The following is a 12,219-nucleotide window of genomic DNA, read 5'->3' as shown; positions in this document are numbered from 1 at the left end:
TGGCCACCTGTTTCTGGAGGCTAGTGTTTATTGGACACATCTGCGGGGCCTTGTGTCCGGGGCTGCTTCTGGGCTGTGGCAGTATCTGTCGGTCCTGCTCTGTACTATTACTGGTGTTTTGTTATCTGACGACTCTGTTGAGTTTCTGGACAGAATCTGCCAAAACCTGCCAAGCGATATAAGTTTGTCAGTTTCCATTAATTTCTTTCAGTGTTTGCTTTATATTATTCAAAATTATGTTCTTGTGTGTATAAGGTTAGGACTATTATTGCTGGGCCTGGTAGCTCACACCTGTAATCCCAGCACTTTGGGAGGCCGAGGCAGGTGGATCAACTGAGGTCAGAAGTTCGAGACTAGCCTAGCCAAAATGATGACACTCCCCATCTTTACCAAAAATACAAACATTAGCTGGGTGTGGTGACGTGGGCCTGTAATCCCAGCTACTCTGGAGGCTGAGGCAGGAGAATCCTTGAACCCAGGAGGAGGAGGTTGCAGTGAGCCAAGATGATACCATAGCACTCTAGCCTGGGTAACAAGAGTGAAAATCTGTCTCAAAAAGAAAGAAAGAAAGAAAGAAAGAAAGAAAGAAAGAAAGAAAGAAAGAAAGAAAGAAAGAAAGAAAGAAAGAAAGAAAGAAAGAAAGAAAGAAAGAGAAAGAAAGAAAGAAAAAAAGGATAAGATGATTATATCTTGGTCACTTGCACACTAATCAATAAGAAATATTCTTCTTTTTCATTTAATCCATTTTCTTAGAATTCTTTGTTGTCTTGTATTAATATTGTTGTCCCTCATTCCTTTTGTATTGCTTTTCCTCTGGTCCTTTTTTCTAAACAGTGATGATACATAACTCAAAATGAATCATAGACCTAAATGCAAAACACAATATTACAAAACCCCTAGATGGTAGCATAAGAGGAAATTTGATCATCTTGGTTTTGGTGATGACTTTTTAGATGCAACACCAAGGCACAATCCATAAAAAAAGAATTTGTAAGCTGGACTTCTTGAAAATTAAACATTTCTGCTTTGTGAAAGATATTGTCAAGAGAATGAAAAGACAAGCTAAAGACTGGGAGAAAATGTTTACAAAAGAAATATCAGACAAAGGAGTGTTATCCAAAACATACAAAGAACTCTTAAAACTCAACAATAAGAACACAAACCAACCAATTAGAAAATGGGCCAAAGACCTGAACAGACATCTCATCAAAGAAGACACAGCAGGTGACAAATAAACGTATCAGAAGATGCTCCACATCATAAGTCCTCAAGAAAATGCAAATTAAAACAACAATGAGATACCAGTAAACACTTATGAGAATGGCCAAAATTTGGAACACTGACACCACCAAATGCTGAAGAAGGATGTGGAGCAACTGGAACTCTCATGCATTGACAGCAGGAACACAAAATAATACAGCCACTTTGAAAGACAGTTTTTGGTGCTTTCTTAAAAAACTAAACATACTCTTACCATAGGATCCAGAAATCACACTCCTTGGGATTTACCCAAAAGAATTGCAAACTTATGTCCACACAAAAACCTGCATACAAATGTATATGAATATATTGCACAGTGGTGAAGTCCAGGTTTTTAACGTAGCCATCCTAAATAGCAAGCATTGTACCCACCAAGAAATGTCTCATCCTTCACCCACCACCTGACCTCCTGCAATTCGCAGTCTCCAGTGTCTATGATTCTACTCTCTACCTCCATCTGTATGCATGATGTAGCTCCCACTCACACGTGAAGGTGCACAGTATTTGACTTTCTGTTTCTGAGTAATTTCACTTAAAATAATAGCCTCCAGTTCCATCCATGTTGCTGTGAAAGGCATGATTTCATTCTTTATTCATAGCTGAGCAGTATTCCACTGTGTGTGTGTGTGTCTCTGTGTGTGTATCTTTTGCCACTAAAAGTAATATTGCCATCATATGGGGAAGTGGGAGAGGGAGAAACAGGCCCCCCTGGTTACATAAGTACTGATGGAGAAGGAACTTGAAGAAATATGATGGGTGGAGAAAACAGGTCCCACCTAGGGAGACATCACATCAGCTCTATGGAGCCCCAGAGTGCTTAAGGGGCTGGCAGTAAATGAACCTGGAACTCTCTTGTACCCTAAAAGGAACATTGGAAGGGGTTAGCAGAAAATGTCCATGTCACTGATTCATCATCTCCCTTTCCTCACCATGCCCCAGGGACTCCCATGCCTTCCCAATCCTCTTGCCCCTACCTGGGTCAGCCTTTCCACAGCAGGGTAGGGCACATTATAGCCAAGGGCACAGCTCCCAACTCCTACACAGGCTCTTTTGCATAAGAGGAGGAAAAACGCTGAAGACTTTCTGGGAAGTTAGTGCCATGGGGCAGGAAAGAACTTTTCCCACTCCCTGCCTCCAGGCTCATTCCACGGGGGGTCTCTCCGCCACCCAACCTAGATAGTGGGACCTTGACCCCAGTCCCCCCACCTGAGTCCAGGGCTTCTGTGAGGGGCTGACCAATGGTTAGCAATGAAGGAACCCTGCTTCCCTCCCTGGACTCTGAGTTCCCGTAGGGCAGCCCCTGATGTGACCCAAGACCTACAGCACAGGGCACACGAGTAAGGATTTGATTTTGCCTCTTCTGTGTTCGTATGATGATTTGCTATGTTTACCAGCTGAGTAAACTTGGGAACATCTCAACTTCTCCTTTCCTAAAATAGAGATTGCAGCACCTGCCTCTTAGGACTATGAGGGTTGAGGAGGATACAGGAGCAGCAGGTATCTTGATGTCTGGACATTAGAATGCTCAGTACATGGTGGGGTCGTAGAACAGGCTGTCACAACAATTGTGTGGAAGGACTGAGAGAGGGAACAAACAAGACCATGCTACCTTCAGGAGTCTGAAACTCCATCCTCTTTGGGTCCAGAGGCCCAGTGCTCTTTTCTCCCATTTCCTGACTTGCTGCTACACATGCACTGGCTGCCTTACCCTCAAATCAAGGTTGAGCCAGGGAAGTCCCCAGGTGAGGTCTCTGGGGTGGGGTGGGACCTGGTGACCTGGCTCCCTGGTCAGAAACCCTGAGCACAGCCTCCTGGGTGTGTCCCACCCACCTGATGTAGGGCAAGGCTCCAAGAAACAGATGACAGAGGTGGCCCGAGGCCTCCCAGCCCCTGGGAAGAGCCAGGCTGAGCCTTATAAAGGGATTGCTCTTTTTCCAAACACACACATCTCACTCATCCTGCTCCTCGTGTCGCTTCCCAGCTCTGGTAAGTCTCACCTACCTCTTTGCGTTTTCTAGAAGTGCCCAGTGCCCAGTGCCCAGTCTGCTGTGCTGCCTCTAGGAAGGGAAAGGGCTGTGGACGAAGACTCAGGAGCCTGGGTCTAGGCCAGCTCTGCCATTAGCTGGGCTGTGTGACCTTCACTTGACACCAAAAGCCCACATCTGTACAACCAGGTGGCTGAACTAGACCTGTCTGTTGCTCCTTTGGGATCTCCTGAGACAACTCCTGTGGAAATGTCCCCAGTGGGACCTGAGCACAGGACCTTCCCTGTCTTCTTCCTCCCTGGATTCATCCGCCTGTTGGGGTCCCAGTTGTTGAATCCCCTCCCCAGCTCTGCCCCCACAGAGGGTGGAGGGCTAAGGATCCCCTGTGAATGCTTTGGAGGCTCTCCAAACCCCAAGGCCTGGGACCCCGACACAGCATAGCCCTGGCCAGATGGCTTGCCCCTACCTGGGTAAGGTATTGAGCAGCCAAAGCTCCCTCACTCCCTACCACAACCTGCAAATTCTCAGGCACCCTCTGGGCACAGGGCTTGGCGTCTAGCCTTGGCCTCAGAATCAAAAAAGCTTTGGGTGGCTCCTCTTAGTCAGTTGCCAGCATGGAGCTTTCTCCTGCGTTGAGAGGAGTTGGGGGTTTATTGTCAGACACCCACACACGTTAGCCAAGGTCCTTTTCTGGTTCTTTGGAAAGTGTGGGAAGTGGGAGCTGCACTGTCCTATTTTTCAGGCTTGGGGTGCAGGCCAGCCCAGACTGACCACCGGCTGGACAATTTGCTTTGGGAAGTCAGACCTTCTTATTTAAACAGGGTCAAGCCTTGGTGATTCCGAGGGTGCAGATAATTCCCAAGAGCAGACATGAAGCGACAACCACCTCACTCCCATCCCATCCAGCAGCTTAAGAACCAAGGGGTTATGTCTGTTCCTTGTAACAGAGGCCATTCCCGTTTCTCATTCCCAGGGGAATGCAGGAAGGGCCCCCCTGTGCTCGAGACAGGGCTGTGTTTCCTGTTCACACTCAAATCCATCCTCACATGTGCACCTGGAGCCTGCATACACCGTGTCATGCAGGGCTTGCACTGGAGTCAAGGTGGGGCCCACGGTGTCTGGTTCCTGAAGCAGCCCAGGAGGGTCGGAGACCAGATCACCAAGGCTATTGTCCTGCCCCCGTGACTCTCACCCCAGCTGTGAAGCTGGAGGAGATGGATTTGGTGCTGTTTTAGGAGTGGGGTCTGCGATGTGCTGGCTGAGGCTGGGGGGGTCCCAGCTCAGTTCTTCCATGTGTTGCTGGCCCCCGACTCTCTCTGCTTCTCCCTCTCCAAAGCTCTGCCCACAGCTGGACTTCCGCCATCCACCTGCATCTCCTCTTGGCCCTGGCCAGGGTGGGCCAGGTCTCAGACTTGGTCCTACCCTCTCATTTTTGAGCAACTTATCCCATCACATTTTTAAAAATCGAGTTCCTTCTGTTCCATCTTAGGGCTGTTTTTCCTCTGTCCTCAGCCCTCCTTCCAACACCCCCACATAGAGACCCTAACTTAAATGAAGGGAAAAAAATGATTGTCTTTATTTCCTGAAGCCTTTCTGAAAGCCAAGATGAGCAACACTCAAGCTGAGACGTCCATAATAGGCATGATCGACATGTTTCACAAATACACCAGACGTGATGACAAGATTGACAAGCCAAGCCTGCTGACAATGATGAAAGAGAACTTCCCCAACTTCCTCAGTGCCTGTGTGAGTCGGAGTTTAGCTTCTCAATGTTGGTTGGACGCTGGCATGGCTGAGGATATATTTTACTATGTGTCTTTGGACGGGTCACCCTCATCCTCTGATTAAAACATTTCCCATTTGCAAATTTATTGCTTGGATCATATGGGAATCTAAGGATGATAGGCAAAAAAGTATGAAAATGGGAAAGAGTTATACAGATATAAATGAGGTTATGAGATGGTCAGCAAAGTGTGCAGCTTGAGGGCGGTGCACAGTCCCCTCCCAGTGCTCACTGACCCCCTCTCTGTGAGACTGAAACTCACATGCTCAGGTCCTGCTTCCCAAAGGCCCCACATCAACATCCTTGAGATTAATGGGAAAGCACTGGAAGTTCCATTGCTAGTAGAAATCAATAGCCCTCTTTGCAATAAACAAGACTCATTAGCAAATCTGAAAAAAACTGTGGGCTACTAGGTACCAAAGGGTCTAGACGACCAAGAGTAGGGAACCCAGAAGATGAGTTTGGTGGAAAAAGAGAAGAAAGAAGAGGAGATCAGAGAAAGAAGAGAACGAAGGATGAGGGCAAATTTGGGGGCCCTGGGGTAGAACTAAGGTAGCCAGTGCCCTTAAACGCTGGGGACAGGTGAGAGTGAGGCTGGGACAGGGGACTGCTCTCCCCAAGGTCACTAAACAGAGCGCCTCGGGACAAGACCTGCCTCCCATCTGAGGTTTGAGACAAAAAGTCTCCCTAGAGAACTCCAGGGATAACATTCACATCCTCACCCCAACTTCACCCACTCGCCCAGCACTCCCAGCCCCGCCACAAGGCCTGTGCAGATCTAGGCATTTGTCTCTGTTTCTGCCTCCTCCTCTCCCCTCCCAGCCCAAAACTTGTTTGTGATTGAATTTTTCTTGTTTGTATGTTTTTCTCTTCACAGGACAAAAAGGGCATACATTACCTGACCAATGTCTTTGAGAGAAAGGACAAGAATGAGGATAAGAAGATTGATTTTTCTGAGTTTCTGTCCTTGCTGGGAGACATAGCCACAGACTACCACAAGCAAAGCCACGGAGGGGCGCCCTGTTCCGGGGGAAACCAGTGATCCAGCCCCACCCAGGGGCCTCCAGAGACCCCAGGAACAATAAAGTGTCTCCTCCCACCAGACACTTGCCTTATTTCCTTCTTCTCTTTGGTGACCTACATTGTCAAAACTGCCAATTCCAGGCTAACTTTGTTGGAGAATCCCCACCACCCCCATCCAGTGGGTCACCCAGGAGTAATGTCCCACCACCAATGTTCTCCCTGTGGCCTCCAGCAGCACTGAACTGCCTCTCACACAGGTCCTGGTGTCGGCCTCTGCCCCACTCCCTAAATGCAGCCACCACAGCAGGTTACAGGTGGAAGCTGGTAGAAGACCTTTGCCAGGTCACAGCAATGCCCCTCCTTGTCAAGGCATGGACCAGGTCATTCGGATGTATTTAGATACTGCACTCAGAAGGAGCTGGCATCTCTCAGTGTGCTCCTGCCCTCCTGCTCCCGCCCCAGCTGTTCTCCAGGGCTTGGGGAAACAGAAACCACTCACATAGGGATTCCTGGGTGGGATCAGGCTCAGGGCCCATGTGACTACGAATGGGAGGCTCAGTAGTTCCCTGAGGATGGGCTCCCTTGTCCTGTGGTCTGGGCTTCAGGGGCTGTGTCCTCTCCCTGTGCTGTGTGCTTGTGTGCATGTGCCTATGTGGGTGGCCCTATGGAAGTGAGAGGGAGTCACCTTGAAGCTGAGCTGTCCTCCATGATGGTTTGCTAAATGCCAAGACTGGATTTCTGGTGATGAATGAATATTCCAGATTTTGAGGAGCTCAAAGTAGTTCCAGAGTCCAAATAAGGAGTCTGGCCAGAATAAGGGAGCACCATGGAAATGCCCTAAGGACTGACACAGAGAGCTCATGCTGATTGTTATGAGAAATTGCAGTGCCTCTATCTGGCAGGTAATGAGTAGTTTGTTATTGGTAGTCTACTCCAGGCCAGGCACTGTGCTATGGGCTGAGGATGCAGAAACAAGCAGGACACAGTGCTGTCCTAGCAGAGTGCTGGTGAGTCTCTCCATAAAGGCCACAACACAGGGTTAACGTTCACCCAGTGCCACTTCCAGGCCATGTTCTGTGCAGCCGCTCTTAGTATTCCTCCTTCTCTCTTACGACCCTGGTCAGTCTGCTGCTAACCTGTCAGTCAGGCAAACATTCTTCTTGGAGGAATCAGGCAACCATCTCAAAAATTCTCCTTCCATCTGACCAGCAGAAGTGTGTAGGATGGGTTATTTGCTCTTGTGAATGACTGCTCCACTCCACACTCACACCTCTGTTCACAGACCAGCATCTCCTCTCCTCATCAGGAATCTTCCTTCCTGAACATACTCTGCACCTCATTAGCATTCAGGACTGATCTGCAGTTTTCACCTCCAAATCCCAATGTCTGACCATTATGTTTCTTCTCTCTCCTCTCCCTTTCTCATTCTTATTCCACCTGTTCTTGGAACCCACAGAGACCTGCAGTCCCTGGGATTCCATTTTCTCTTCCCAGCCCCCTGCTGACTTCTCTACGCAGCCTGCCCCCCATCATCCACCCCAGAATTGCTCTCTTTCCTCTCTTAGCTCTGTTGCCCACTTTCCTTGGGCCACACCTTCCCTGCAGATCTCCAGCCTAGAACCATCTTCCCCATTTTCCTCCTCTCTCCTCCACCAGGACTGCTGGTCACTGCCCAGAACCGTCATGCCAGGGTCCTAAGGGTGGGTGCCTGACTTCCTGTCTGCCCAGCACTCTCTGAATCCCTCCTGTTCACCCGGCCACTGTTACTCCAAGTATGCGCAACACACCGCCCATCAGTATATCTCAGTATTTCATGCCTCAATACCAATCTTCCAAACTACTGCCTCTGCCAGAAATGTGTTTTAGTACTTCATCTGTCTCACTCACATTACATTTCAAGACTGAGCTTTTTGTCAATGTCTCTTAGACATTTAGAGGCTGAACCACCATCCCTTCACCCCAAAGAAATGATCTCTGCCTCATTTGCGCCTCCCTCACCCTCACCCCACTCCTACCATAGTGGCTACATTACCTCAGATTCCCCTCGTGTCTTTCCATCCAGACTTGGAATCATGGGTGGAAAACACTGTTACCTCAGATCTCCTGGTTACCCAGCACATAGCAGTACTGGATCCCAGCTCATAATAAGTACTCTACATTATTTTTTATTATAAAATACTTTTGTGCAAATTCTGGTCAATACCACTTCATGTAAACAGCAGTGCAAAATCTAAAAACTTCCAGCTTGGGAGGCAGCCTGTGCAGCTTAGGAGAGGACTCCAGAATGTGGAACCCAGAATCTGGAACTAGGCCAAAAAGAATAATGCAAATGACTGAAGAGCTTGACTCAAGCCTTGATCTCCGAAAAGAAGAGAAGGTCTCCCTGGGGTGCAAAAACAAATGATCAGTTTTTCGGATGTCTCAAATATGTTTGAAATTTATGGAGAGGTTCCAAGATGGCTGAATAGGAACAGCTCCAGTCTACTTCTCCCAGCGTGAGCAATGCAGAAGGTGGGTGATTTCTGCATTTCCAACTGAGGTACTGGGTTCATCTCACTGGGACTTGTTGGACAGTGGGAACAGGACAGTGGGTGGAGCCCACTGAGGGTGAGCCGAAGCAGGGTGAGGCATTGCCTTACCCAGGAAGTGCAAAGGGCTGGAGAATTCCCTTTCCTAGCCAAGGGAAGCCATGACAGATGGCACCTGGAAAATTGGGTATCTCCCACTCTAATACTGTGCTTTTCCAACAGTCTTAGCAAACGGCACACCAGGAGATTATATCCCGCACCTGGCTCAGAGAGTCCCACGCCCACAGAGCCTTGCTCACTGCTAGCACAGCACTCTGAGATCGAACTGCAAGGTAACAGCGAGGTTGAGGGAGGGGCACCTGCCATTGCTGAGGCTTGAATAGGTAAACAAATTGGCTGGGAAGCTCGAACTGGGTGGAGCCCACCTCAGCTCAAGGAGGCTTGCCTGCCTCAGTAGACTCCACCTCTGGGGGACAGGGTATAGCTAAACAAAAGGCAGTAGAAACTTCTGCAGACTAAAACATGCTGGACTGACAGCTTTGAAGAGAGTAGTGGTTCTCCCAGCACAGAGTTTAAGATCTGAGAACAGACAGACTGCATCCCCAAGTGGGTCCTTGACCCCCAAGCAGCCTAACTGGGAGGCACCTCCCAGTAGGGGCCGACTGATGCCTCATATAGCCGGGTGCCTCTCTGAGACAAAGCTTCCAGAGGAACAATCAGGCAGCAATATTTGCCATTCTGCAATATTTGCTGTTCTGCAGCCTCCACCAGTGATACCCGGGCAAACAGGGTCTGGAGTGGACCTCCAGCAAACTCCAACAGACTTGCAGCTGAGGGTCCTGACTGTTAGAAGGAAAATTAACAAACAGAAAGGACATCCACACCAAAACCCCATCTGTACATCACCATCATCATAGACCAAAGGTAGACAAAACCACAAAGATGGGGAAAAACCAGAGTACAAAGCTGAAAATTCTAAAAATCAGAGCGCCTTTTCTCCTCCAAAGGAATGCAGCTCCTCACCAGCAACAGAACAAAGCTGGATGGAGAAGGACTTTGACGAGCTGAGAGAATAAGGCTTCAGGTGATCAGTAATAACAAACTTCTCCGAGCTAAAGGAGGATGTTCGAACCCATCGCAAATAAGCTGAAAACCTTGAAAAAAGATTAGACTAATGGCTAACTAGAATAAACAGCATAGAGAAGACCTTAAATAACCTGATGGAACCAAAAACCATGGCACAAGAACTATGTGATGCATGCACAAACTTCAGTAGCTGATTCGATCAACAGGAAGAAATTGTAGCAGTGACTGAAGATCAAATGAACGAAATGAAGTGAGAAGAGAAGTTTAGAGAAAAAAGAGGAAGAAGAAACAAACAAAGCCTCCAAGAAATACGGGACTATGTGAAAAGACCAAATCTATGTCTGATTGGTGTACATGAAAGTGACTGGGAGAATGGAACCAAGTTGGAAAACACTCTTCAGGATATTACACAGGAGAACTTCCCCAACATAGCAAGATAGGCCAACATTCAAATTCAGGAAATACAGAGAATGCCACAAAGATACTCCTCAAGAAGAGCAACTCCAAGACACACAATGGTCAGATCCACCAAAGTTGAAATGAAGGAAAAAATATTAAGGGCACCCAGAGAGAAAGGTCGGGGTACCCACAAAGGGAAGCCCATCAGGCTAACAGCGGATGTCTTGGCAGAAACTCTACAAGCCAGAAGAGAGTGGGGGTCAATATTCAACATTCTTAAAGGAAAGAATTTTCAACCCAGAATTTCATATCCAGCCAAACTAAGTTTCATAAGTGAAGGAGAAATAAAATCCTTTACAGACAAGCAAATGCTGAGTGATTTTGTCACCACCAGACCTACCTTACAAGAGATCCTAAAGGAAGCACTAAACATGGAAAGGAACAACCAGTACCAGCCACTGCAAAAACCTGCCAAATTGTAAAGACCATCAATGCTAGGAAAAAACTGCATCAACTAATGAGCAAAATAACCAGGTAATATCATAATGACAGGATCAAATTCACACATAACAATATTGACCTTAAATGTCAATGGGCTAAATGCTCCAATTAAAAGACACAGATTGGCAAATTGGATAAAGAGTCAAGACCCATCAGTGTGCTGTATCAGGAGACCCATCTCACATGCAGAGACACACATAGGCTCAAAATAATGGGATGGAGGAAGATCTACCAAGCAAATGGAAAACAAAAAAAGGCAGGGGTTGCAATCCTAGTCTCTGATAAAATAGACTTTAAACCAACAAAGATCAGAAGAGACAAAGAAGGCTATTACATAATGGTAAAGGGATCAATTCAACAAGAAGAGCTAACTATCCTAAATATATATGCACCCAATACAGGAGCACCCAGATTCATAAAGCAAGTCCTTAGAGACCTACAAAGAGACTTAGACTTCCACACAATAATAATGAGAGATTTTAACACCCCACTGTCAACATTAGACAGATCAATGAGACAGAAAGTTAACAAGGATATCCAGGAATTGAACTCAGCTCTGCACCAAGCAGACCTAATAGACATCTACAGAACTCTCCACCCCAAATCAACAGAATATACATTCTTCTCAGCACCACATCGCACTTATTCCCAAATTGATCGCATAGTTGGAAGTAAAGCACTCCTCAGCAAATGTGAAAGAACAGAAATTATGGTAAACTGTCTCTCAGACCACAGTGCAATCAAACTAGAACTCAGGATTAAGAAACACTCAAAACCGCTCAACTACATGGAAACTGAACACCCTGTTCCTGGATGACTACTGGGTACGTAACAAAATGGAAGCAGAAATAAAGATGTTCTTTGAAACCAATGAGAACAAAGATACAACATACCAGAATCTCTGGGACACATTTAAAGCAGTGTGTGGAGGGAAATTTATACCACTAAATGCCCACAAGAGAAAGCTGGAAAGATCTAAAATTGACACCCTAACATCACGATTAAAAGAAGTAGAGTAGCAAGAACAAACACATTCAAAAGCTAGCAGAAGGCAAGAAATAACTAAGATCAGAGCAGAGCTGAAGGAGATAGAGACACAAAAAAACTCTTCAAAAAATCAGTGAATCCAGGAGCTGGTTTTTGGAAAAGATCAACAAAATTGATAGACCACTAGCAAGACTAGTAAAGAAGAAAAGAGAGAAGAATCAAATAGATGCAATAAAAAATGATAAAGGGGATATCACCACCAATCCCACAGAAATACAAACTAGAATCAGAGAACATTATAAACACCTCTATGCAAATAAACTAGAAAATCTAGAAGAAATGGATAAATTCCTGGACACATACACTCTCCAAAGACTAAACCAGGAAGAAGTTGAATCACTGAATAGAGCAATAACAGGCTCTGAAATTGAGGCAATAATTAATAGTCTACCAACCAAAAAAAAGTACAGGACCAGACAGATTCACAGCCGATTTCTGTCAGAGCCACAAAGAGGAGCTGGTACCACTCCTTCTGAAACTATTCCAATCAAAAGAAAAAGAAGGAATCCTCCCTAACTCATTTTATGAGGCCAGCATCATCCTGATACCAAAGCCTGGCAGAGAGACAACAAAAAAAGAGAATCTTAGACCAATATCCCTGATGAAC

The 12,219-nt window shown here is 46.6% G+C and overlaps 2 protein-coding genes across 4 annotated transcripts in view; one reads left to right on the top strand and one right to left on the bottom strand.

Annotated features, from left to right (window-relative positions):
- The window catches only part of LOC105497930 (protein S100-A15A), a 36,170-nt gene that overhangs the window by 12,723 nt on the left and 11,228 nt on the right, over positions 1-12,219 (bottom strand). The gene's annotated exons all lie outside the window — the stretch shown is intronic.
- On the top strand, positions 4,778-6,070 carry LOC139356671 (protein S100-A7). Its single transcript, XM_071071264.1, has 2 exons — positions 4,778-4,991; positions 5,906-6,070. The coding sequence occupies exons 1-2, from the start codon at positions 4,851-4,853 to the stop codon at positions 6,068-6,070; spliced, it is 306 nt and encodes a 101-aa protein (XP_070927365.1). The 5' UTR covers positions 4,778-4,850.

This window comes from Macaca nemestrina, chromosome 1 (genome assembly GCF_043159975.1).
Source record: "Macaca nemestrina isolate mMacNem1 chromosome 1, mMacNem.hap1, whole genome shotgun sequence".
NCBI lineage: Eukaryota > Metazoa > Chordata > Mammalia > Primates > Cercopithecidae > Macaca > Macaca nemestrina.
The sequence above is the reverse complement of the archived record's forward strand: the minus strand, read 5'-3'. Positions and strand labels throughout refer to the sequence as shown.

Bases quoted from the DNA above. Each gene is read 5' to 3' on its own strand.
- LOC139356671 (XM_071071264.1), top strand. From the start codon at position 4,851: ATGAGCAACACTCAAGCTGAGACGTCCATAATAGGCATGATCGACATG. The intron at 4,992-5,905 runs GTGAGTCGGAGT...TTCTCTTCACAG, and splicing joins CCAACTTCCTCAGTGCCTGT to GACAAAAAGGGCATACATTA.